The sequence below is a fragment of the Pseudopodoces humilis genome, chromosome 3 (genome assembly GCF_049639895.1).
Source record: "Pseudopodoces humilis isolate 2021_Gansu_Grassland_sample_001 chromosome 3, ASM4963989v1, whole genome shotgun sequence".
Taxonomy (NCBI): Eukaryota; Metazoa; Chordata; class Aves; order Passeriformes; family Paridae; genus Pseudopodoces; species Pseudopodoces humilis.
The window spans coordinates 94330901-94358779 of NC_142202.1; the positions used below are offsets into that span (position 1 = coordinate 94330901).

The following is a 27879-nucleotide window of genomic DNA, read 5'->3' on the forward strand; positions in this document are numbered from 1 at the left end:
TGCTGGTGAGCACACAGGTGGGTACACTGGCAGGGTACACAGGTGGGTACACTAGCAGGGTACACGGGTGTGTGCTCCAGGACCATTTGCAGAGCTGTCGGGCCATCTGTGGCGCTCTGCGGGCGCCGCTACTCCAGCTACGCAGACGGGTCCAGCTTCACCTCCGAGTGCCCCGCGTTACCCTCACACACATTCTGCTGCCACCGCTGGCCGGGCAGCGCCACCCGCACCTTCCACAGCACCGGCCGGCGCTCGGCGGCTCCTTTTCCTGAGGACCCTTCCCGTGCCGCGGGAGGCTGCGGGGCTAGCTCGGGGTGCTGCCGGCGGGCCCGGCGCTGTTGCCGCGGTGATGCCGGGCAGGCCCCCGTGCCCCCGCCCCGCAAACATGGCAGCGGCGGCCCCGGCGGGGAGCGGCGGCAGGTGAGGAGCGGCGGCCCCCGGCCCGGCCCGCCGCGGGCCGCCCGTCCGCGCCCCCGGCTCCATCCGCAGGCCGGCGGGTGAGGCGGCGGCGGGGGGCGGGCTCCCGGCGCCGCCAGGCAGCTCCTCCCTCCCTCGCTCCCTCCCTGGCGGCCGGGAGCCCCCGGCGGGGTGACAGCCCTGCCGAGCGCAGCCGCCCCGGCCGGGGCTGCGGAGCAGCGCCCGCTCCCGCCGCGGCCCGCTCGCTGCCGGGACGCAGCGGGGCCGCCCCCGCGCCCGCCATGTGGAAGCTCAACAAGAGCAGCAAAGTTCTGCTGGACGACTCGCCCGAGGAGGAGGAGACGCGTCCCCGCGGGCCGCCGCCCGCCGCCGCCTTCGCGGCCCCCCAGGTAGGAGCACGGAGCCCGGTTCGGAGGGGTCGTGAGGCTCGGCCCCACTCCCGCTGCCCTGCTCTCCGGCGGCATGAGTAATCACTTTTCCCACCCTGATGTGCTGGCAAGCTGGCTCTGATCGGAGCTGGGAGTGTTTGAGGGGATCGTGCGACTGTCAGCCGGATTTTTGGGGTGCTGACCGGCCTATCCACCTCTGCTTCCTTCCAGCAGCCGGCCTCCGGCGCTGCTGGGACTTGCTGTCCTTCATTCCAGCGGCTTCATACCGCAGGTTACCTTCTCTCCCAGGCAGAGGCACTGAACCCGTCTGTTGAGCACAATACATTAAACAAGGATGTTTAAGAACATAACTTTATTTGCGTGTTTGTGTAGAGCACTGATGTTTTGGCAGGATTGCTTTTTTTTATGGTTTCAGTAATGGTAGTTCACGATCTTTAAATAGCTGCAATCTTGATTGAAAGCTTTTGCTGTTAAGTTAAATACCAGCAGTGACTTTCTCAACAAATATAACCTGAAAGGAAGGGTATCAGTTGAGTATCAGGGAAAACAACTAAAAAAAGAGTTTGTCGACTTGCTTTCAAAAACTTGGTAGCAATTAGGCATCCATCCAGCTCAGAAGCCTGTTACGCTGCCCAGCACAGCTTCATTGCTGATCTTCTGTTGCCACAGAGTTACTTTAGATATTGAATGAGAGGTTCTGAAGTAAGCAGTTGCCCAGGGTTGCAAAACAGTGAAGTTTCTTTTCAAAAGAAGGTCCTAGAGCCTTCCCAACTTTCTATCCCATATTTATCTTGCCCATCTTGCTGAAAGAGCTGGAGTGTGTCGGGATAAATTATCCTCACCTAGAGTTTCTGGTTGACAGTGCTATGGGTTGTCGACGTATATGGCAGCTGCTGAAGAGCAGCCTCTCCCAGTCACAACAGTTATTCTCTCCATCTTCCAGCAGCCACAATCACTAGTTTAGCCTTGCCTTGCCCCTGCACAGTAAACAGTAGGGCCATAGCCCTTGCTGCTTCTTTGACAGCAGCTGTGGGGAGTCATGGATGACTAGGATCTTCTCCAGTGGAAGAAGATTGGACAGTCATTTCTGAGACCCCCTTCAGTGGAGGAAGGGGGACTGTGGGGTTTGAGGTTACCTGAAATATCTCCCCCAACCTCTCATACAACATCTAACCTCTGCCTCCTACAGTTTCTATCCTCAGGAGCTTGTAAGCTTCCACAGGTTTTGCTAAGCTGCTGGCTTGTACTGTCATAGCCCTCGTAGACGTGCTCACCTCCTGACACCCTCCTCGAACACCAAAGGTCACCAAAAGCTTCCAGTAAACCCCACTGACTCTTCACTGCTCCTCTTCTCTACCACTAATGGTCCAAGCTCACTCTGAGGCTCCTGACTGTAGCCTCCCAGTCAGGAGAGGATTCTTCAGACTTTTGTCCAGAGAATTCTCCCAGCCCTCTACTTTAGTGACAGAGGCTGGAGTTTGTTTATTTTATTTTGTCCACTCCAATTGTCTTTTGCTGTCCTGAGCCTCTGTTCCATTAGTTGAAGTCTCAAGTTATAATGGTGATGACAATGATTTCTTGTGCAAAAGGTTTGCATTTTCATGAATTTTGAGAAAATTCCTTTACAGTGTTGGGAGGTGGAAGGCGAAACAAAATTATTCTAAGTCAGTAAATGAAATATTCTTGAAGATGAAGGATTCAGTATGGTTAGCACAACTGTAGTGTAGCTTGGTACAGAGGCTGGAGTGAAAACTATAAGCTATCAGTTATTTAGCCTGTTAAAATCTTTTGAAAGGAATGCAACACCCTGCCCAAAATATTTAGCAGTAGTCATTTTAGAGTTTATGTACACTTTAAGGAAAAACAGACTACATAGAAAGCTCTGACCACTTGATTGGCACTGCAGTTCTCATGATCAAGGTGGCTTTTAGGTCAGCCGGTACAATGTATCTAAACTTTGGCTGGGACAGGTGTCATGGGAATCAAATGCACTTGTTCAGCTTCTTGTAGCTGGTCTGCTTCATGTTCCTTGCTTTTAATGTTTGAAATTTTTGATGTTTCATCAGATCCTGTTTTTCTCCCAATAATATGATTGTAAAGGAGTGAAATCCAGTGATGTGTGGCGGGATTTGGTAATGATCTGCACTCTCTGCTGCTGCATCCTGACCTGCCTCAGCCCACCCCTGGCTTAGGAGGACAGTAGCACCATGAGAGCTTGGAGGAGTTACAGGGGCAGTTCTTATGGTACCTTAGCTGTGCGTGAGGATGCCTCAGTATGTGTGTAAGTTGTTACGGTACAGCCTGCTGTGAATGAAGGATTACCTCATCAAGATGAGAGGAATCCAGGACTTCCCTAATTTTTTATTGTTAGAGCCAAAATCCAGATAATTAGTGTGAGTGCTTTTTAGTAAATTAAGAAGACCAGCTTTAGATCTCATGCAGAAGTTGACTGTTAGATTTAATTTCCTTTTCTGATACATCATTAGGTAAAAGAGAAGATGAACCAGAGTCATTGTGTGTTGACTTTGATTTATGGTATGTTGTTTTCCCAACAACCATCTTTTGTCTTTATTTTCATTTTTAATAAGCAAGTGGGAAGAAAATCCTTAGCTTCTACCATTCATGCTATAAATAAGGCTGAAACTTCTTACTTCAAAGGCAAGAAACTGGTAGTCACATCTATGTCATTAAAGCAAACCACATTGAAAGTATTCCAGTGTAATGAAATGTTGGTGCTGTATATTGTATCTTCAAAGCAGAGAAAGAGTGAAGGAGTTCTCACTGTGCAACCTAATAATTAGGACATTGCAGTAGCAGACAGCAACAAAGAATTAGTCTACTATAAGTTAAAAAAAAAAAAAAAAGAAAAGAAAGCCCAACATAAAAAACCCCTTTGTTACTTGAGCAATTTTAATCATCCTACTTAGATATGGAAGCCTGATCTGGGCTTAAGCAGACATTTGAATTTGTAGATGTTTGTGGTTCTTAAATAGAAAAGCCTAGTTTGATCTAAAAAAAAAAAAATAGTTTTGACAGTTCTGGTTTTGTGTTATACAGAATGGTTTGATTTTGTTCCAGGGGAGAACAAAAACAAATTTTAGAACATGTAAATTGCAAGGGAGGGAACTGTCAGCCTCTGGCCACTTTTGAGCAAAAGTTTCTGCATACATTCAAGTACTTTGAATTGTTAACATTTATTTAAAATAGTAAGGTGTTTCCTGAGATAAGAAAGACAAGTAAATTTTAAAACAGTACTTGTGTAAATAAATTTGGGGATTATTGTGAGGTTTTTTTAGATCAGACAGTTTTGGACTGTATCTTAGAAGTTAATTTTAATTTATGCTTTGAAGCATAAGTATTTTTAATTTATGCAGTGAAGGTGCTTTATTCACTTAAGTTATAATTAAAGCATGAAGGTAACTTGACATGCATAAATAGTATGCACATATGATGAAATTAATGTGCTTTTTGTATGTCTTTCTTAAAATATGCTAGAAATGTACAGTGGTGCATGCCAAACTTGTGTTCAGTTTGGAATATAGTCATTATGTTTCAAACCGTAGTTGTATTTTTGGAAAGGGAAAACTGCTGGGTTTTGATTTCTGGAAGGCATTGTTTTGGCAGTTGTGCTACATTTTCCTTGTTGCAATCCTACCGTCTAATCAGTTCTCAGATGTCAATGCTGTGTCAATATCGTGTGTAACTCTGACGTAAAATGGCACTCCACGTTAAAATTCATCTATATATTAAGGGAGGGGATGGGTGTCAGGCTGACCTATATTATCTAATGAAACTCTTGTCTTTCATGTAAAAATATTTCAGAACCCTAGCCTTGATCTGTTCTCCCCAGTTGTATTTTTTGTTATGTTCAAAGACAATGTGTGCAAAAACATGTTTTATGCTGAATTTTGTTTAGACTTGCTCAGGATGTTTGAAGTTTGGCTATAGAGAATTTTAGTTATCTCTTTTAATGAAGGTGTTTAAGTGTCTGGTACAATTTTAATACTGGCTTTCATCTTGGAGTGAGTTGAACTCAGACAAGCCCTGCAGAAATGGGTGGGAGCTGAGCAGCATTTCTTATGTTTTTACTAATACGTTGAATAAGGGTATTTTTTAATTTAAAAAAAAGCAAAGTAGAAAATGTTAATCCAGTTAATGTTTTTCCTTCACTTTCTAGCCATTTCTGTGTCTTTCAGGCTTTGCTTTCAGAACTCTAATAATCCTATCATACCTTCTCCTCTCGGCTAGCCTGGCTTTTTCCTCATCATTGGAGTTGTTCTTGTGACATTTCAGTGGCATTTTCCTGGCTAAAACCCATCACCTGAATTCTGTCATCATTCTTGAACATTAGATTGTGGTACTGTCAGTGAAGACTTTCCTGAGCCTTTCTTGGCCTGCCTTTCTTGCTTTTCCTCCCTCTTGTCATAGAATCTTTCAGCATTTTCTTGAGTGGGTCCTGTTTTTTTCTCAGGGTCTTTCTGGAGCTCTACAGAGCTGACAGTGTCTTTTGGGGCTTTAGGCTTTCTAAGTTTTAAATCCTTTTCATTTTTGAGGTGCTTCACTTTTTAATTTATACTGTCATTTTTTACACAGTTGACTGGGATCAGATCTGTTTCTCACCTCTTATCCCCTCTCTATTGGCTTATTCTGACTCTTAAAAGTCCACAAAGCACACATTTTCTCGTTGGTCTCCTAGTACAACAGTCTCCTATACAATCAGTATATATTTTTTTCTTTCATCTAAGCCTGTAACCTGCAGGTTGTCTGTGGTTTTTATCTATTCTGCAAGAGTTTGTGTCCTAGACTTTACTATTGTTTCCTCCATAAATTCCAGGTCAAGTCTGCTTTCTCTCTCTCTTTTTTTTTTCTTTTTTTTTTTTTTTTTTTTAAATTTATTATTTTTTCTTGCTGTCTAGACTGCTGAAATTCTTGTGCAGACCCTCACTTCCCATACTGATGGTGATTACTTCTTCTGCAGCTTCTAATACCTAAGCTGTGGTTTCCCATCCCCTAGTTCCTGCAAATTCCATTGCTGATACTATGTTGTTGCTTATGGCATAAAGTTTAAGTCCTCCTCATCCTTCAGATTCCATTTCTTCGGCTGGCCTCCCTTTGTTTCAGGAAATTTGCATTTAAATCTCTGTCCTTGCTTTCAAGGTTTTTCTTAGTACATCCCCTTCCTCTCCCCCATTTGTCATTTTTATCACTTGTACCTTTCCTCGAGCCAGTTCTGCTTTACTGGCTCTGATTGCCTGGGTTTGCCAGCAGCAGCCGTGTCTGCCCTGCTCCCCTCCAGCCTGACACAGAATCATCCACTCCCACCATCATCTTCTGCTCTACAGCTTTGCTTGAGGTCTGCTTTCCCTAAGTTATTTATTGCATCTTCTTGGGGTTTTGTGGGGTTTCTGGAGCCATACTCTTCTACCACTGCTGGACTTTCTACCATCAATATACAAAGTAAAATGCAATGGGTTTTTAGAATGAATGAATCATTTTAATTCTTTATTGTTAAAGTAGATTAATAGTGTTTTCCTCGCTTTTATTTGCCAGATGGTGTGAGGACATCCATAATGTAAGTAGAGTTACTAGAAGTTGCTGAACACTTTATTAGGTAGACTTTCTTTCAGCTCTGTCATCATCAAAGGTACATTTCCAACAAGTTTTGCTGCTGGTTCTCTGTGAGGAGCTCCAGGAAAACGTCTGTGTGATCACTGCACGTGTGATTAAAGCCACATTTCAAAAGGAAGCTGTACATGTGTGCTGAACACTGTAACTAAAAATGATGCATTCAGCCCATTTTGCAGAAACTGTACTAGGAAAATATGGCCATTACTCATCCAAGACCTTTATTGGATGCGTGTAGTTTAATGGCAAATTCCATGACTGAGTAAGAATTGTATGTCAGCTACTGTCTTTTGAATTAGCATCTGTTGGTTTGTTTTCTGGATAAGAAAACAGAAAATATAAACCTCTGCTGTGGCTAAGTTGTTAAAATAATTGATAGATTTTCAGCTGGAAATTTCATCAAAATTGAAAACTTCACTGGAATAGTTAAATCATTACAGAAATTGAATGAAAATTGATTATCTGACCTTATTTGTTTCAGCTTTAACTCTGATGGTTTTTTGATGTTAATACAGCTGTTTCCATTTCATGAAACATATGTGAAATATTATAAATTAGTTAAAACTAAAAATTCTAAATGACAGATAAGCTTTTTAAATATTTTAAGGTGATCAATCTTTAATATTCTTCCAAAAATATTTCAGAGAAGCAAAGTCTGAGTAAGATGTGTTATAATCTCTTTCTACAGAGGTGCACAGTAATATGAACACTTAGTAGAGTAACCTTGTGTATTGATGTAAAAACAGAGAGCATAGGAATCTGGTGTTCCAATGTTTCTCTTTGTAATGCCAATAAAATGCAGAACCAGAGAAGTATTCTTGTGTAAATACTTATATTCTGAAATTAATCTTCTCTGGTACACTTGGCCATTTATATCAATTGACAGTGAAAATATGGAAATAATTTAGATATTCTGTTTTAAAATGTAATGGAATGTGAAACAATAACTGAAGTGGTTGAATGAAACAGTTTGAAAATGCTAAGCAAGTTCTTTAACAGCTGTGGATGCTAAAGAAAAGAGCATCGTCTTTATTATTAATACTGAATAAATTAAAATTATTTGAAAGATGGAAACAGTTTCTCTACGTTTTCACCTCTCATTTGGTTTGGTGAATAGTAGACAGTTATGAAAGACTGGAGCATAGAGGATGGAAACATTTTTAAATATGTTGGGTGGGTTGTCTCTTGTATCTGAAGTAGTCACACAGACTTTTTAAAGTAAGTGGAGTGAAATAAGTTCTTTTAGAAAAGATCTGAGTAATTACATTTTAAAAGCGGGTTTTCAAATTAGTGTTGTCTGCAAAATGTATGCCAAAATTCGTGTATATTCTTCAACACACTTGTATTTTACATTTTCTTTTTCTTTATCAACAAAAGTGTTTTGCTGAAGACTGGCAGAGGAAACTTGCAGCATAGGAGTCACTGTCACTATTTAGATAATTAATTGTCATAATAAAGATGTTTTTTCTAAGTTTAGGGAGCAGTCTGGTGTGGACAAGTATTGTGTATAGAAGAGAAAAAATTAATTTAAAATACCAAATTGCTCTTAAGCAAGACTTTAGATATGCCTAGGTAATACTTCTCATTGGTGACATTAAAAGGAAATTTTCAATTTATACCACCTGCCCAGATGGCTGGTTTGATTCACTCATTGCTTTAGGGACATACAAATGGAAGATGGAGATCTAGCATTAGGTGAAATATGGAAGAGGATGATCACATTATCTGGATTTCAGTCTAGGCTATCTCTGCCAGAAAGGAGCAGAGGCAATTCACAGTTCAGTATTGGAGTTTTTCTGCTGAACACATAGCCTCATGTCCAAGAAGAATGCTCTGTATGACTGAGTAATGCAGCCTTTATTTGTTAAAATTGAAACCCTTGTTTTTCCTTAAAGGCATGTTCAGTTTTGTGGGGGTGTTCAGGTACAGTTCAGCTTTGTTTTTCAGCTGTGTTAAAGGAATATTGAAAGTAGTAGAGTTGTTTCAGTGCCCATTTACATTTGATCCCTGTTGCATCCATTTCCTAACTCAGAAAGCATATATCCACGCATTGAATTTTTCCAGGTCTATATTACAGGTGCAGCAAAAAAATGAGGCCAAATGCCACTGATCTCCTGATAACTTTCTTCCTCATGTTTGAGTGTATTTAGCATTGGTTTTGATTCAGTTCTAAACTTAGATAAGCAGAATGACTTTTGCATTAATAAACAGCTTTAGTTTTGTTTATTTCATTTTACATTATATTAAGATACTTCTCAAACCCAAGGAAATATTTTCTTTTTTTAGCTTTATTTTAAGATGGTGATCTGGCTGTGTGACCTCCTCTTCCCAATCTGTGTTGTTTCTGGTCATATGTAGTTCATGTATATGTAGTTCGTGGTTTGTAATCAGTGTTTTGGGAATCTTTCCAACTTCAGAGGTTGACATTCAGGTTTGTGATTTCCTGAGTGATTTTTTTTATTTTTTTTAATTTTCCCCTCTCCTATCACTAAATTATTTAGTAGGGTTTGTGGAGTACTGGTGATTATGTTAAATTCTTCCCTGGACCGTATCTCTTCAGGTGCTGTTTGTTTTGGGATTTTTTTCCACTTAAATGATAACATTTGTGGTACATAAACTAATTTGCACTTACAGACATGACAGATAGACTTTATATTACACTCAGTCTTTGATGAGATGTGATGATAGGTGGAGGGGATGCAATAAGTCAGTAGAAGGGTGAGAATTTGTCCCAAAAGTACCTGCTCTTTTAACAATAGCTTGTTTACTCTTATGTTTGCACAGCTAATGTGTGTGTGTTTGTGTGCACGATAGGAAGAGGGGGTAGAGAAAATCAATAATATACCATTTTACTTACTAGAGCACAAGAAGGGCATGCAGGACGAAATGATGCTATTATTTCCCTTAACTCTTTGATGTTCAGCATTCTTCATCTTGGCCTGAATTATGAAAGTGAATGATCTAAAGAGGCTAATTAATTACTTTACCACAAAGGAAGCTGAGGGAAGCAGATTACAATTTTGATCTCTGTACAAAAAGGTTTGTGTGCTAGTTGAATTAGTCCCTTGAGTACCTTATGGTTTGCAGTATGTCCAACAAAAGGGCGCTTGTTTCCTTATGAAAACATGCTGTGCATACCAACCTTCCCCTGCCAGAACTGGAGGGCTATTCAAGCTGCTGATCAGCATTTCCCACTAGAGTTAGCATTTTCACCTAGAGATATCTAAATACTGTAACGTAGTCCAGGTTTTTCTTTGAGATTGAAGTAAAGCAAGGAATTGTCATAACTGTAAACCAACCAGACTAAAACATTCTGAAATAATTTTTAAGTGTTCAGCATTGCTATGTGTTACACAGCATGATAAAGAGTGAAGATGATCTTTCTTTACATGTAGCTGCACAGTAGATTGTCCTCTAAAGAAAATTGATAAACCAAATCATAGGCTCCCTCATATCAGAATGGTAACAGAAGTAGGGAATATGTATCAGGAGAAGGGTGAACTAATGTGTATCACTTAAAAATTCAAATTATTCTATGAGTAACGAGGGAAGATGGTTGTAGTGATCTCTCATCTTTCCTCGTGGGTTCTTCTCAGTCGTGGCACAGGTCCCCTCCCTCCTTCTGCTCTTTCCCTCTGTATTTTTTCTTTTAATACAAAGCCCATCCTTCCTGCAAGGTGCACAGGTCCCTCCCTGCCATGTGGGCCATGGCTTTGAACCCCTATACCTGCTCCTCTCCTGCTCTTATCCTGCTGTGTGGAATTAGTCTGCTTCTCTCTGCTTTCCCTAAGGATGGATTTTCCACAAAATATTTTCAAATCTAGTCTTTTGGAGATTGCTGAATTCAAACCTACAGTCTGTTTTTGAACAATGCATGGGATATATGGATGGACATCACAAGCACTCTGCCATTGTCTAAGTCTACTTTTTCTTCAGCAGTGTATTTAAAAGGATGCTATGAATACTTGATCGGTCTTCTGCCCCAAAAAATGTATTTTGGGGGATTGGATTCTCACCAGTTTTTCTTGAGTTTTTAATGTATTTCAATCTTCCTATTTAATCTCTTTAAACTTTGTGTTGTCCACTTACCATCAGCCTGGGTTGCATGAGTATAGTTGCTGCAAAAGCATGTCTCATTCCTTAGGAGGTACCACTTTGTATAACCATGAGTAGTAACACTGTATTCATACAGCAACACAGTCTTTCTTGTCTCTTTTTAAAAGAAGCAAATAAATAACCCTTTTTGTCTTCTATTTGTTGTAAATTACATCTTTTGTCGACAGTGGTATTCACATTTTATTATGCTGACTCCCTAGCCCTATAAGGTGCTTTTGGCATCCCATGGTTTCCCCCTAAAATCTTTCACTGTGAAAATGCCTTGCATTTTCACTTCCTTGTGCCCGGCCTTGCTAGAGGCTGTATGCCTTCACTCTCCATCTTCTGTCTTCTCTCTTCTGGAACATGATTTCTTTATGCACTTTTGTATTTTTATTTTCCTTCCTAAGATACTCGGAGAGCTGGAAGAATTAAAATGAGAGATGTTATTTCTTTGGAAGGTACTAACAGTATCTTGTTTGTTCTGGAGGTAGTATTGTTGGTTGTTGAAACTGATAGTTCTGCCAGCTCTGGGTGTTTGAGAATTTCTCCTCTTACCATATTTCCCCTTGGAGCTTTCCTAGTTCTTGTTGATTTTTTGCTGTTCTTGGGAAAAATTTCGATAAAAGAGGTGATGTATTCTCTAGCTTGTTCCCTGTGTCCTAGCAGAGACTTCATCATGTTAAGTTTAGGACTGTGCAACCTCATTCAAAAGTTGAGAGCTGAGAGTGTTGAGGGGAAAGAGGGAGACTTCTGAATAGTATGTGTGAGCTGTTTGCATTTAAAACATTGCCAATGCTTCTCTTAAAAGTAGAGAAATAAAAAAGCCGAAAGGGGTGGAAATAGTTTAATTTAGTTTGAGAGAACTACACAAAACTTAAGGTTTTTGTTTTTGGTATCCCATATACAATCCTCCAGTGTTAGACAGCTAACTGAATTCGGAAGTTAAATAACTTGTTGCAATCCACAGGAAGTAATAGTCTCATTTTGAACGATAATAGCAGTTCCTGACTTTGTGTTCCACCCCAGCAAGTAAATCTGGCTATCTACAGCTCATTCTATTCCAACATACAAATACTATTGAAGTATAAAGCAGTGGTCTTCACGCTCTATTCTAGAAATGCTCTGTCCTTGTCCCTTGTATAATATAAAGTATTGCCCATAAAGTAAGTGGAAACATTAGTATGTAAATAAATATATATAAAGAAATATAAATAAGTAAATACATATTTTTTTAAATACATGGGATTTGAAGCTGGTCAAAATGAAGCTGATACATCTGGGCCCCCACATGACTAGAAATATGTAACACTTTTTTGCTGGTTTTCTCACCTCTTTCCGAGTCTGTTAGCAAAGTGAAGGAGGTCTTTGGCAATGTGTAGGAGCCAGGATAATAAGTGTTTTAGGTGTCTTGGGATTTGTGCATGTGGAGTGCATATCAACTCCTTAGCATTTACTTTAGTTGAAAAGGAAGGAGTTGATAAATTTGATTTTTAAAACAGTAATTGGGTGGTGTAATCAAAATATGGATCAAACTAAATACTGGAGATTTTGTGAAACTGCTGCTTCAAAGGCATTTTCCACTTTTCTGTTTTAAATCTGGTTTGTTTTTTTTTTCCTGAAACTGAGGTTAAATTTTTTTGGTCATATGTAGCTGTTCTGGTTTTATACTTGGGACTGTTTGTATTTGGAGTAATATGTTGAGGAAAAAAAAAAAAGGTAGCATTTTTCTCATTAAGACACAGAGCGAAGAAATTGAAAATTGCAGATTTCCTGAATTCTGTGTCCCACTTTCTTTATCTTTGGCCTCTAAAGTACTCCCAGCAATGATCTTACTTGCCATGTCTTGAAGAGAGCACTGATAGTAACAGGAGGGCCTGGCAATACTAACTAATAACTAATAGCAGTTTAATTCAGAGATGGACAGAAATGCTTCCCTACTGAAAACCTTTACAGGCATCTTTAGCACTCTAACACTCTAATTTTCTTCTGAAATCTACAGTTGTGCTTGGATGGGAAAGGATTGTGGAAGAAAGCCTTTCTCTGAGTTAAGGAACTGTAAAGCTTTTTAATGGGAGGGAGGAAAAAATCCTGGTACATTCTCTCCCCCCAGCCCACAGACAATGCATAAACTATCATCTACTACAGTATTTAGAAACTCAGTGCAGATCCAAAAAATTAAGATACTACCATTAAGATAAAATCAAACTAATTGTATTGAATATTTTATGATGTAAGGGTCTTTCTCCCTTTGTAGTATGGGGTTTTTGGTTCAGTAAGGGTTTGATTTTTCATCATTCTAAGTGTAGATTTGTATTTTAGCAGTGGTGTTTACTTAGTTTTGTGTTCTAATCATGTTTTGTCAATTTTCTTTTATGATGTGCCAAATAGAATAAAAGCATTTGTGAATAGTCTAAAATGTGTCAGTGCTTATTGTAAAACCAAAACTGACTATGGGCCTTTTTTATCTTTATCCTTCTTTTGAGAATAAAGACCAGTTTCTTCATGATGAAGTTTCATCTTCAGTGTCACACCTTGCAACAAAGGTAAATACCTGTTCTTTGAAAATTTAACATTTAATATTTCAGTCCATGTATGTTAGAAAGTTGCCAGTTTTTCATGGACAGCTGATTGAGGAATTTATATAGTTCATTGATGATTTTATAATTATGTATGATCCTTGGTCATGGGGTTCTCTTTGAAGCGATATTAGTAGTGCAGGATTAGTTGGAAAGCTTCCTTATTTGCTTTCATTAATGGGCAGGGGAAGGTATCCTGATTTTTTTTTTCTTCTCAATGATTGCTATTAAAGCACAAGATGAAAATAAGAAGCCACAGGAATAAATGAAGTCTAAAGAAGCAGTAAATTCTAGCTGAAACTAGCAATAAAAACATGAAAAGTATAAGAGTTTTGGGTTGTTTATTCCATTATGTGTAGCTCCACTGGCTCTCTGAGCACAGGAGGTTGAAAATTTTATTTTGTATCTCTTTCAGGAAAGAGAAGTAGGCATGCATGTTAATTTTTTTTTACCTTGATATGTGTCCAAGAATCTTCTTTAATGTTCTTAAAATACATTAGTAGAAGATGAAAGAAGTGGAAGTTATTACGATAAGCTAGAGCGTGTTTTGAAATTCTATAGGTATAAAGAAAAGTATTTTAAAATAGGTTCATTAGTGTAATGGGATACTTTACATTAATATGTATAAACTGAACATCTCTCTCTGTTACTTCTTTTTGTTCTACTTCATATCCAGCATGATTTTCACTGAAAATAGAAGTCATATTGTACTTTATCTTTTTCTACCCTTTTGAAGAAATATATTCTTTTTTATGAAAACATAAATTACCATATATTTTATGCCAGATGATAAATGTTTAAGGAGAGAATCTTAAAACTAATCTACTTTCTATTGAAACTTTTTCCCCCTTTCTTAGTCATTCAGGAAGGCTTGCTAAGTGTGTGTTCTGACTTAAAAAACCAGAAATGTTACTAGGTAAAGCAATGAGCTGCGGTATTTTTGTCTTTTAAAGTAAAATCCTCTGGTCATAAAAATGTATTCTCAAGAAAGCACCTTATCCTTCTCATCTTCTGTTTCTAAAAACAATTCTGTATTTGGTTGTTCTGTTGTCTTAGAAGTTGTCAGTACAGTGATATTCCAGAAGTTCTAACATTTTAATATGTTAATAAAAGGCTGATGAATTGCATATGTGGCCTTTCCAGTAGGCACGTATCATGAATAAAACAGTCTCCATGTTGACACAATATGGTGAAGAGCAACAAATTTCTTGAAAGTAGTGGATGAATAGTGTGTGTGCTCCTTGGGGAGACAGCCTTCTCTAAAGCCTGAGTTTAAAGACAGTATTGATGCCCATTTGTAGAGGAAGATCTTTGACCTAGGTATAGAGGTCTAAAAGTGGGAGCTAGTCCTAAAGGCTGCAGGTGGAGCTTGGAAAGTGGTCTTAGATCCTGCTCTTACAGGAAGCTGCCTACTGAGCAATGAGGATGGACTGATTGCAGTGCTGAATTTTTCTAGCTCTCTCATCACACCTCTCTTGAAAGGCAGATATAGGTGCCTCAGCTTTTCCAGTGGCATCTCAAAGCGAGGAACCATGAATGCTCCAGTGGTGCTCTGCAAAATGCAGAAATCTGGAACATGTGTTCACACCCTGAGTGTGAATTAGAAAGTAAGTCCTGTGAGGAGGTATTTAGCTTGGAGAAAAGGAGGCTCAGGGGAGACCTTTACAACTGCTTGAATGGAGGTTGTAGCCAGGTGGTGGTTAGCTTTTTCTCCCAATTAGCTGCCTACAAGACAAGAGGAAATGTCCTCAAGCTGCATCAGGGGAGGTTCAGGTTGGACATCAAGAGGAATTTCTTCACTGAATGCATGGTTAAGCATTGAAATGGGCTGGCCAGAGAGGTCATGGAGTCACCATTCCTGGAGGTGTTCAAGGAACAGCTGAAGTCGCTCAGTGCCATGGTCTGGTTAACCACCTGGTGTTTGGTCACAGGTTGGACTCAATGATCTCAGAGGTCTTTTCCAGCCTAAATGATTCTGTGATTTGGCCTCTGAAAAACTCAATCTTTGGGGGTCTCACATGCTCATGCTCAGCTTCTGAATTAAAAGTACAGTAGAAACTTCATCTGTACTTGATTTTAGGTGAGATTTAGAAACGAGTCAAAGTTTTGAGAAACAAAATAGATCAAGAACCTTAATGCACACAAATCCATGTAACCTGATGGAATACATTTGTAGGTCCAGAGGGAGCTGGTGGAGGAAGTGGGTAAGTTACTATATAGCATACTTGAGAAGTTATGGCAATCTGGTGGAGTCCCCACTGACTGGAAAATGGAAAACATGGCCCCGTTTTCAAAAAAAGGAAATAAAGAACACCAGGGATCTGCAGTCTGGTCAGTCTCACCTCTGTGCCAGGCAGGATCATGAAGCCAGTCGTCTTGGAAACTATACCAAGGCTAATGAAAAATAAGGAGGGGGATTTGGGACAGCCAACATGGCTTCTCTAAGGCCAAATCATGCCTGACAAATTTGATGACTTTCTATGACAGTGTTGCAGCATTGGTGAATGAGGGAAAAGTGTGTGATGTCATCTATGTGGACTTGTGCAGATAATCTGCACAATATCCATGTCTTTAAATTGGACAGATGTGGATTTGGCAGATGGCTCATTCAGTAGGTAAGAAATTACCATGTATGACATGCAAAGAATTATGGTCAGTGGGTTGATGTCCAAGTGGAGGCCAGTGATAAGTGATGTTCCTGAGGGGTCAGGGTTGGGAGCAGGCCTGTTTACCATCATTGCTGGGGATGTGGACAGTGGGATTGAGTGCACCCTCTGCAAGTTTGTGGATGGCACCAAATTGTGTGATACTGTCAAGAAGCTGGAGGGAAGGGATGCCATCCAGAGGGACCTTGACAGGACAGAGGTGAGCCTGTGTGAACCTCATGAAGTTCAACAAGGCAAAAGTGCCAGATCCTGCAGCTGGGTCATGGCAGTCCCAAGCACAAGTACAGGATGGGTGGAGAATGGATTGGAAACAGCCCTGCTGAGAAGGATTCAAGGGTGTTGGTACACAACAAGAACCATTGGTCTGCACATCAGAGGTCGGCTGACTTGAGAAAATCCCCACCACCACCAGTGCTTTCATATCTGTAAGACAAATTTGGAGGGGAGTTGGTTTTTAAATTTCAGTTATCTGTGTTCTTGCTCATTTTGAAGATGTTTCCTGTCATTTGGGAACAATGATTCTTTAATTAAAGCTGATTGGTGTTTTTTTAAGTGTTAAACAGTTAAAATTTTATTGAACTATAAGGTACTTATATGGAAAATTCTATCTCTAGCTTTTTATTTTAGCTTCATTTTTTTTTAGGAGAGGAGTGAGGGAAACTGTGGAACAAACAATTATTTCTTCTCAGTCAAGGTCAAGAGGAAAATACGTTCTTTTTGTTTGTATTTATAAAAGATTCTGCAAGTGTTTTGTAAAATTCCTCTACTTTGCTAGAGATTTTTGTTTCACCAGTTGTCAATGCTCTTTGGAAATACTTGTGAAGGTCTGCTGAAACATAGTCCAAATATAAATTTCTGGAAATCTCATTTCATACATGCTGAGCAGTGACTTTTTAGGGATTAGCTGCTTAACTACACAATGGTATTGAACGTGCTGGTTCTCACTGCAGGTGTACAGCAAGAACGCCCTGTAATTGCTCATTTTGCTTGCTAAGACTCTGTCATGTGGCTTGTTCTAGCTGGCAGAGAGTGGTTTCTGTGCTCCAGAGCCCTGCTGGCCTAGCAGTTGGGAAGTAGAAGAGTCTAGCAGGAATATAATACAAGTACCAGTACCCACTCCTAATGCAGTCAGGGTAAAGTTCTAAGATATTTGCATCTCTTGCTTTGTAAACTGCTTGTCTTATATCTCTAACTCTGTGACCCAAATCTTGTTATTATTCTTTGACTTGATTGAATTCCATGCTTTTTTGTCACTCCTATTATAAGATAATCTGTATTAACCACATCCATCTGATGCACAAGTTTACCTGTTTTCAGTTAAATTTGCACCATCTTCTTTGTTAGTATATATCTGCATACCTTTTTTGGGTGTAATACACTTTTGAAATTTGCTTTTAGGATTAAGCTATTTTAGTTTATACCCAGCTGTTAGTATTCCCGGTTTGTTGCCTTTTACCCTAATATTTCAAGAACCTTCTTCTGCCTTCTAGCAGAGCCCTAATTATCAGCATTTTTAATTTTACCTTTGATAGTAAAATTAACTGAAAAGTCTTCATAGTGATACTTTACTGTTTCCCAGTGGACTCTTTGGTTGTTCATTTATAAGTCTTTCCCTGTTTACCTATTATGGGAAGATAGGAGTCATCAACAAACTCATCAGAGTTTGTTGATGTGGTGAAAAATGGTGTCCTTAAAGTAATATTTTGTAATAATACCTATCAATTTTGTAGGAGACTTCCAATTTAAGGGGTCCTGACCAATTCTGGGGCATTTTATAAAGTTTACTAGCAGTAGACATTTGTTCCCTGTTTTATCTAAAGAAAGAAAAATTGCAGTCAACATACACAATTTGTATAGAGTTAATTCACTTGAATCAGTACAGGTAAAAGCTGAAGTCTTACTGTGAAGGTTGAGATTAAAGTGAAGCTTAGGGGTTTGGTGGGAGCCATATTGTATGTACAAAGCTCCGATTATGGAAGAAAACTGATAGATGACTACAGTTTTCAGAGGGTGCTTCACATGTCATAATAGTTGTTGCTACTAAAAAGGTGCTGTTGCCCCTAAATTCCACATGCTTTATCTTTAATGAATTGATTCTTAGCACTAACCTAAAAGAATGCAAAAAATGAGGGAGATAGATTTCTGCTGGCTTAAGTAGTTGAACGGGTTTTCCACAGCATCACACAGGTACAAATCCATAGCGTAAGGAAGGGCAGTATCAGTGAGCAGGCAGTGAACTGCCTTGACCCTTTTCAGCAGCAGTATCTGATAAACCAGATCTGGCACCTTGTGATGCCCTGTCTCTGGGGATCTGCCTGACAGATGGACACTGATACTGAAGCACTGGCAAAACAGAGGGGTGAGGAGTGAGTAGGAGAAACGGCAGACAGCTTGACCAGGAATACAGACCGCATCCTTTGCATGATGTTCTAGGAGGGACTGCTTGTACTCCCAGTTTCAGAAGATTCACTAACTAAATGGCAGCTTTCTCATGATGGGAAAAATGTACTTCATAAGCTAGAAGGAGCTAAAGGAAAAAAATCTGTGCTCTGGGCATGAGCTCTTAAGATACCAGTTGGAACAGACCGTGATGGCTTTTCAATAGTTTGCCAGTTGATGGATTAATATGTATGTTTAATTTTGGTTCTTACTGATTCTTTTAGGTGATTGCACAGGGCATTGCTGCACAGGTTTTCACAACCCAAAGTGGAAGATACAGGAAAAAAATTATTAATTGCTGCTCTGATAGGCATACTCTTTGCTGTGATAATCAAACTGCTATGAGACCAGTTTGTGTTTCTACTTCAGAGAATACTGGAATGCCATCTTGAGAAGTTTCTGCTTTGTTTCTCATTGACATTTTTGTAAAATAATAGACTGCAGCATCCAATGTGGTCCTGTAATTCTAACATCTGATGTTACAGTTGTAGTCAGTAGTAGTGCTCTCTTCCTTAATAGTGGTCTCCTTTTCTTTTTTTTAGCTGTCCCATAAGCATTTCACAGAATTTTTTTTGTAACCTGGTTTTGAGTGTACACTTAGTTCTATCAGTCAACTTTGATTTTCAAAGATCACCTACTCCAAGCTCAAGCCCAAGCCATCAGGCAGAGAAAGAAGCAAAGGTAGCAGGAGGCATGAACGTGATATTCTTGTAAAACCTCAAGCGTTAAAAGGAGGCATACTAGAGGTGGAAACAGGGTCGAGTATAGAAACTCTTTGAATATGCAGGGGTGGGGTTAGGAAGGATTAAACCCACCTAGAGTGAAATCTGGTGAGCAATAAGAAAGGTTTCTGCTTGTACACCAGCAGCAGAGAGAATGTGAAGATGGAGCCTGTCTCAGGGTGCTCAGTGAACAGGCAAGAGGCAATTGGCACAAACTGAAATAGAGACATAGAATTGAAAATGAAGATAAATAGTTTTCACCATGAGGGTTTTCAAGCCCTGGAACACGTCCTGGAGAGGTTATGGATTGTCCAGCTGTGGAGCTACTCAAAACCTGGCTGTCCATGATCCATAGCAATCTGCTGAGGGTGACCCTGCTTTGAGCAGTGGGGTAGGACTAGATGTCTCCAGAGGTCTTTTCCATCTGTAAATTTTGTGAACTCTGAATGCTGAATTATTTATTTTTCCAATGACACAGGGAAAAGTAGTTTAAACCTTTTGACAATAATCAGGTCAGTTACATTTATAAACCTTCTAGAAAATTTTAGGAGTAGTGCTTTTGTGTAGAGTTAGATCATAAAAATTAAATACAGAACTTCTGCTGGTGGATTGATGCTATAAGACTATATCAGTACTGTCTTTTCATACTTCTCATAACTTTAATAGTTTTACATAAAACAAGTCTCCAGTGTGGTGAGGAGTCAGCTTACTGAAGTGTCATCTTTACTTACGGACCTTCCTTTGACATCCATTGCAAGGAATGTGCTGGGATATGGGTCATTCTCCAGGTGCTCTGTAAGGCTGCAAAAGTGATTCCCAGCTGATTTAAATTCTGGAAATCTGTGACTGTTGCAACAGGAGATAGTGTTCAGGGAGAGCATAACATGGCTGGGGCCTCTTCCCCTAACATCAAGAATCATGTGTACCCCTTTAAATAGTGGGTATTCATTTATGGATCTCCTGTCTGAATTTATCTAATTCTTCTTGTGATGGTTCCCAGCACTTTTTGGTACATCTGCTGCATGTCAAACTGATGGTTCCAGGGAATGGTGACTTTATGATCTCCTTCCTGAGTTGTACCTACCAGCTGATACAGTTGTAACTGCACTTGTCAGTAGGTTAAAAGTATTTAAAGAACTTTGAAATGAAACGTGGAAATGCAGCCGTTTACTCTGAGGAATTTCGTTATTATGTGGCAGCTGCATGACAGCAGCAGTCAAAAAACAAGATTGTTGTCTTAAAAACAGTTCAGTAGTTACAAAAAAGCTTCTAGAAGTGTGAAATATGTATTTGACCTCCTCCTTCACTAAGGTTTAAATTCTGGAGTATGCTACCATTGGGCAGACAATCAAGAGTGAGCTGTTAGCTCCTGGTCGGTGGAGTAAAAAGATGTTTCAGGAGATGGGTGCTGGTGTAGAAGAGGAGGCTTAGGAATGGTAGGCAGAGGTTCTGGTTTTACTCTTGCACTTCCTGGTTTATTTCAGCCTAGTCTGTTTAATGTGTAGTAGGCTTTGTGCAATGAGTTATATCACATATTAGCAAAATATGGTTTACTTGGACACTGGTGTTCTTATGCAGATTATCCTGACAGTACTTCCTTTGGAAACCCCAAATAAGTAAGTTCTGGAAGTGTATCTTAAATGTTAGGTATACATTTCTCGTAAGGACTAGTTGAGAGAAGACTAAATCGGTTATTAGCCTTGCATGTACCTACCAAATGCCATGGACATGAAAATATGGAAGGAATAGTACAATGTGTACATAGATAGTGATTTACATACAGATAGAGTGCTATCTACTTGTCAATGAATAGAAATTTTCTCATTATTATTCTTAAAGATATTTGTGAATCAGAATTGGAGAAATGAAATTTAAAATGAAAAGAAATCTAAAGTTAAAAAGTACGGAAAGCTTCTGGCGAGATATAGGTACTTTTTTTTTTCTTTTTTTTCTTTTTTTTTGGAGCATTTCTTGGGTATCCAGACAGTGCAGCAAAGGTTGGGATTGCATTGGTGAAGTATGTATGATGATCTAGATTAAAGAAGGTGTATGTGCATGTTTATCCTTTTTGTTACATTGAATGTGTGCATATAAATGCTTCTCTCCAAGCATTTCATCAATGTTGTTCTTTAAAGGCACATATAATTTAAATTAAGCCTGTTTTATGTCTTAAATTGCTATCTGGAAACTAGTAACAAGGTGGTTCTATTTTTTGTAATCAGCAAATTTATTAGGTGGGAATGACTTGATGAAACATCATTTTTGAAAGGAGACTATCTATGAATTGCATCATCCAGTTTAAAGGGAAGAAAAAGTTTTTAAGTGCAGCTTGTAGCTGTGTTTTTGCCCATGGAAGCAAAGGTTCTTTCCCAAAAAGGCCTGAAATAATAGAGTTCTAGTAAGATAACAGATGATAGAGTCACAGAGCGGGTTGGGTTGGGTGGGACCTTAAAAATCTAGTTCCAATCCTCTTGCCGTAGGCACGTGTCATCTTCCACTAGACCTGATTGCTCAAAGTCCCATCCAGTCTGGCCTTGAACAATTCCAGGGATGAGGCATCAACGACTTCTCTGGGCAACCTGTTCCAGTGCCTCAGCACCCTCAAAGTAAAGAATTTCTAATATTTAATCTAAACCTACCCTCCTTCGTCTAAAGGCCATTCTCCCTTGTCCTATTAGTGCATGCCCTTGCCAAAACCTCATGCTTGTCTTGACAGCTGTGGTTTTTTGTGTTATTATACTTCATAAGATATCATATATTTTTTTTAATATAGTCAAGTAACACTGACAGACTATCACTGCCATTCTTGCTGGATCCTGTGATGAAGAGCAGCAACTTTTATACTCTGTGCTCAGCACACGTGTGTGTTTTTGCGAGTATGCTATCAAAATAGAAGTAACCTATACCTAGTTATTTCACCTTGAGGGAGGGAGAATCAAACCTTTAATAAAGTTAAAAAAGTAATCTATGCTGAATGTTTAGTGGTCACAGTAAATGTAGAGAACACACTGTAGTGCACCAGTGCTGCTTATTTACTGTGCTGGTGAGCCAGTGCTCTTGCCCTTCTTGTTTGAAGGGCTGGAAGTTGATGTTTAGTGGTTACAGAGAGGGACAATATGAGTAATACAGGTTCAGTCTGAAGAGTTTCATAATGCATGTGGGTGTCCTCTGTTGTGACTCTTTCTAGACATGACAATTTGCTTCATTTCTTATTTACTGAAGCCCTTTAGACTGTCTTTAAAGCTGCCTAGATTCCTTTCTTACTGTGATACGTTAAAGCAGAGCCCAGCTGTACTCAATGACAATCACAAAACCACCAAGGATTTGTGTTGTTGGCTCAGCAAGGAAGAGCTCTTGCTGCAGTAACTGGACCAGCTCTTTTCCCAAGCATGGCCATCCTCTGCAGCTCTGCAGCTCTCTGTAGTCGCTCACTGCCAGCGGCACCACATGCAGGAAACACAGCAATGGCTGCCTGCCAGCCCCAGCGTCAGCAGTGGCAGTGCCACTCTGTGCTTTAAGTCTGTCACACTGATGAGAATTTACTTCTCTCTGTAGGTTCAAGGTGCCAGTTTTCGGGGTTGGAAGGAAGTGACGTCTATGTTCAATAAAGATGATGAACAGCAATTGCTAGCAGGATGCAAGTCTCCAAAATCCAAAGGGTGAGTGAAACCATTTGGTCTATCTGCTATTAAAATACACCCTCTGGAATGGAAAATAGGTGTGCAAAGTAATGGAGCTGGATGCTGAGAAACAGCAGTGTCCAGTTGCTGGAAGTCAAATTGACACAGAAAGGTTTATGGGCAAAGCTATATATACATTAAGCTTACAATGAATAAGGTGTGCTGTATTAGGAAAGGACAGATGATGTTTTTAACATTTTTAGGTATGTCAGGAAGAAAATGGAATTTAGTTGCATAATAATTTTTTTACTGTAGAAAAATAGTAAAGCCTTGTGAATAAAAAGGTCATTCACTTTCCTCTTAGGGATTAATTATGGTTGAATTTACAAATTCCCTTTTTTACATGCCTTACTCTCTCTTTTGAAGTCTTACTACACCTAGAAAGGTTAAGTGCTGTACTAGGATGTGCAAGTTTTCCCTGTTGGCACTGAGCTGTGTTTTGGCACAGTTGTGTGCCGGTAAGGTCAGAGCAGGTACCTGGACAGAACACGTTTCCAGGACAGACCATCTTCCTATTACAACTATCTGTAGGCTTTACCTACATGTGCTACCTCACTACTTTGGTTACAAACCAAATGTACCACATAGCAGTAGATCTGCTCCTGCCAAACATTAGCTTTGATAAAACTTGCTGTAGCAGGCTTTGTCTCTAGTTTACATTGAAATAAATGTGTTTCAGAATGCAAGTGTATATATAGACATGTAGGGGGTATATGTATATAAATAAACAATTTAGAATATAAATCCATATATTTTATTTCCATTTGAGCCTGTTCCATAAAACTTCCCAAAAATTCCCTGCCACTATCCCTGTGCAATTTTATGGGTGCTATTGAGATGCTAGGCTCCTGTAATAATGTTTTGCAGTTGATGCTGAATATAAGAATCAAGTAATACAGAGCAGAAGTATGGTAACAGAGTTACCACCAATGTAGAAAGCTATTTTGGTATTACCAAAGAGAACTGCCTGTTTTTTAAGTTTAGGATATTTTCCTTTAATTATATACCATGATTTTTACTTTAAAGACACGTGCAGCTTTTAAGTGTGGTGTTTACAATACAAGAAAAATGTTTGGAGTCTGTGGCTGATTTTAGCAAGACGAAAGTTCTGAGAAATCATAAATTCAAAATCCAGTAAAGGAAAAGTGATTTTTAAAGGTATTGGTTGAGTTGCTTCTGTTTAAATATGAGAGAGCTGGGCTTTCATTAATGAAACAAAGCTTTTTTAATATAAAGGTTAAAAAGAGATTCAATGGCGAGTTTAGTTGTGGCCAAGGAATTGATATGCTACTACAGATTTAAAGGTTCAATGTCTTTCACCCTGGTGTTCAACCTTCCCTTGTGGCGTAATATTTTATTATATACATAATCCCACATATAAAGTTATGCATAAACATTTGATATTCTGTAATTTAAATATTTCACATTGCAAAATTATTCAGGTTGAAGATTCTTAATGGGATAAGAGAAGTAATAATATGAGTAGCCTTTCAAATATCTGAGAGAGAACTTACAGTTATTTTTCGGGTTTGGGAGGGGAATTTTGTGAGTTCTTACCAGAAATACAAAACAGCTGTTTTCATGTTATTGTGTGGATCTTTATGAAAATGTTAATAAAAAGCCTGGTATCTTTAAAGTTCTAATACTGTGCACATCAGCTATTTTAGGGTATAAGTTTTAGCTGGCAAGGTGGTAACAGATGTATGAAGCTGTGTAACATAGTGTTAAAGCTGGTGTTAGAACATTTTCATACTCCTTCTACTGTCATACTCCTAGTTTTTTAAAATTTGTTTTTGTTTGTTTGCTTTTGTTTGGTTAGAGTCCTAAATTGTTCAAATGCATCCTAAAATACTTTGTACGTTTCCAAAGGCAGCTCTGTGGAATTCACCCTAGAGGAATGGGGTGGGGATGGTGGTGTGTCAATTCTCTTGTAATAGAAAATGACCACACTCAGTCCTCTTTTGATATATCACTGCAAGACTCTGCCGTGTTTAGGTTCATGTGCATGTGAGGGTGTTTTTCCTGAAGCTGACAGCAAGGGATGTGCTGCCACAGGCTGACGATTATCACATCACAATTGAATGTTTATTAGTAACTACTACGTACATTGTTAAATGAAGGAATTAATCACCACATCATTGTTATTTTCTAGAACAAACCTAAAATTAAAGGAGGAGATGAAGTCTGAAAAGAAGCCAGGTTTTTGGGACAGTTTGGTGATAAAGCAGAATGTTCCATCTAGGAAACCAGATGAGATTGAGGGATGGGAACCACCACAGATTACCACTGCTGACTCTACCAGTGATGCAGCAACTCCTTTAAGTGACTATACAGCCTGGTCAGGCTGGGAAGATGAAACCAAAGGCTCCACAAAATACACAAACCTGGCCAGCTCAGGAAACAGTTCCAGGTGGAGTATCAAATCAGCTGGAAAGCTGGTTAGTATTAGACGTCAAAGCAAAGGTAACCTTACTGACAACTGGGAAGAGCTAGAATGATACTGGTAGTGTGAAACACTTTATATGTAAGAAGAAAACAGTTCCATGATTTACTCACATGTTTAAACCAAAAGCAAATCTGCTCAATATTGCACCTTTATACAGTACTTTGTTTTATTCAGATTGTTACAAATTTTTGCTCACCTGATAGTAAATTTTCTTATTACATTGTTAATAGCTGTGTTTTCCACACTGAAAAAAAAAGTAGAGAATCTATTTTGTGCCTATATTTCACATTCAGACTCTGCAGTATGCCAGATTGTTGGTTTTACCAAAAAAAAATGTAATTCCTTAGTGAATGTATACACTGGTTGTAAATTTGACTGCCTTATGAAGGAACTTCCACTAGCTTGAGGTCCTGCTTCTTTTCTTGTATTTGAGAGCCATTCAGACTTTTAGTTTTGATGCTGTCCTTTTTTAACTAAGAATACCAATATGTCGCTTGCAGGGAGAGTGCTTGTACTGTTTTCCAAATCTTCGGCCTCAGCATATGCTTCAGCTTGTGCATACAAGATGCTTACTGTCACATTGTGCTGTACTCTGTGTGACATGGGAAAATACATTCTGATGTAATTCCTGCCATTACAGGATTGTCACCAACAGTTGGGTCAAATGAGCCTTCCAGAGTTGGGGTCTTTTTGTCTTGGATATTTTTTTTTCCAGTGGGGTTTTTTGTTGTTGTTGTTTTTGTTTGTTGTATTTTGGTTTTGTTGGATTGTTTGTTTTTTTAATATTGAACTTTTTTTGACAAAGCTAAGTTTCTCAGTTTTTAAGATGCATGTTATGCCAAAAATAGAAATGATTGAAAATTTGGAAAACAGGATTGAGTAAAGAGTAAAATGATCTCGTTATTCTGGGGGAATATTGAATCTGGATTTAAGAATAAGTTGCTTCTTATGGAAGGGCTTATGTTTTCATTTTTTTACAACAGCTGATCCTTGTTTTACAAAATCTTTTTTGGTTTTGACTGTGTTTTTCCTTCCCACTGCATAAGCAATGATTGAATTATACTCTGGCATTTTCAGGATAGCTGAGTAACTGAGCCATTGCAAGTATGTGCATGTACACAACTTCTGAAGCATTTTTGTTGAAAAGTTCCATCTTATTAGCTACTGATACTTTGATTTTTTGGTAAAAGAAGGTGAAATGTTAAACTTGAGATTTGAAATGTATATATGACTAATAAAAGTGCCTCTTTTTAGTATGTTGTCTCTCACTAGTGGTGCAGCTGATGTCAGATCTAAAGTTTCTGTTTTGTTTATGTGACCCACACAAAGACTACTTTAACATTCATGAAAAAAATCAAACCAAAAGTTCCATGAGGAATGAACAGTAGGCCTTTTCTCTCCTGATTGTTAAACTGGTGTAACAGAACTGAAACTTGACTGTCTAGCAATATGGCCAGTGCAGTCAGAAGATGAAGCTAGCATGTTAGAGAAAATCAGCATTTTTACAAGAAAGTACAGATCTTTATATAACAGATGTCTTGTAAACGTATTTTTGCAAGAAGCTTATGCTGATGAAAAGGGATGCATGCAATTTTTTTCTAAGCTTGTTTCTGTTATGCCACATTACTCCTCCCTTAGCTCTCTTTCTCTTCTCTCCTCCAATTAGTGTAGAGTTTTCTGGCTTGCAGTTTCTGCATAGCTTTTTTGGAGATTCCTGCTGAGATGTGCCTGGAGGGAAACTGTAGCAAAATGGTTTTAGTTGGTTGGGTTTTTTTCCCCAATATTGATAGGATACTAAAAGGCATTGTTCTTAAGTTTACAAAAAAGAATGGTGATGTTTTGTGCGACAAAACAGAATCTTGCAACTGACAAATATACTTGTAAAGTTTGAATTAGATATTAAAAAGTATTTACAGAGGAGAAAAGGTTAGGATTTATATTGCATTGTTTAGTCTGTGAGTAAACTCTGTTTTTACCTTGGGCAAGTATGTATGCTGAGGTTATTTATAGGAATGAATTAGTATTCTTGGGTAAAGTATGCTGCATTTTATAGTTTATGGAGTACCCTCTAAGGCATGAGCTAGTATTTAATTTGGTTGTTGGTGCTGATCTGAAAGTACAGTAAAAGGTCTGTTAGCAGCCCTTAATATTTTGCTCTCAAAGGTGAACTGAGAACTTTTAATTTCCCTCCTGAAGAAACTATTTATACTGTGACCTGTAAGGGTTTTGCCTTGCACATTATACTGTCAAGTGCCTGTTTCTCACCTTGATGATGTGTTTGATGCACAGCTTAACTGCAACCTTTTTCAATTTGTTTTTAGATGTATGATAAAAAATATGCTCACAAATATGAAGCCTATTATAAAACAGAAGTGGGAAATTGAGACATATAAAATTCCACTTTCACTCCTAGTGATAAAAGTTTTGGTGTGCTTTTTAAGTGATATTTCCTCATAAATAACCATTTTAAGGATCAACATTATTAAATCTAATATAATTTATTGTTATGCTTTAATAATGTGTTTGTCGAGAACTCACTGGTGTGAGCTTTCCTTCTCTCATGTTTATAAATGTGTCTGAATTTTCAGAATGGGGTCCTTTCATCTTTTACCTTTATTAGACGCTTAACTACATTAAATGTTGAGAGCTTAAGCTATACACAGCTCCATATGTGGAATAAGTGTAGAATATCTCCCTTAATATTTGTTTTGAAATTGCTTTTCAATCTATGTGAAATGTTTTAGAAGAAGGTAGCATTATGATTGTATGATAAGATTGCACAAAATAAAACATAGTTTCTATTGCTTTCTTGTAGCCAATA

The 27879-nt window shown here is 38.9% G+C and overlaps 1 protein-coding gene across 2 annotated transcripts; it reads left to right on the forward strand.

The window, feature by feature from the left end:
* Window positions 1-661: 661 nt before the first annotated feature.
* TDRP (testis development related protein) lies at window positions 662-27879 on the forward strand. Of its 2 annotated transcripts, XM_014251482.2 has the most exons (4): window positions 662-806; window positions 13013-13072; window positions 22488-22591; window positions 24765-27879. In XM_014251482.2, exons 1-4 carry the CDS (start codon window positions 699-701, stop codon window positions 25108-25110), a joined length of 618 nt encoding a protein of 205 aa, XP_014106957.1. In that variant the 5' UTR covers window positions 662-698; the 3' UTR covers window positions 25111-27879. The 2 variants fall into 2 exon arrangements, with proteins under 2 accessions (XP_014106957.1, XP_087910025.1); XM_088053899.1 differs by lacking the exon at window positions 13013-13072.

Bases quoted from the DNA above. Each gene is read 5' to 3' on its own strand.
- TDRP (XM_014251482.2), top strand. From the start codon at position 699: ATGTGGAAGCTCAACAAGAGCAGCAAAGTTCTGCTGGACGACTCGCCC. The intron at 13,073-22,487 runs GTAAATACCTGT...TTCTCTCTGTAG, and splicing joins TGTCACACCTTGCAACAAAG to GTTCAAGGTGCCAGTTTTCG. The intron at 22,592-24,764 runs GTGAGTGAAACC...GTTATTTTCTAG, and splicing joins AAGTCTCCAAAATCCAAAGG to AACAAACCTAAAATTAAAGG.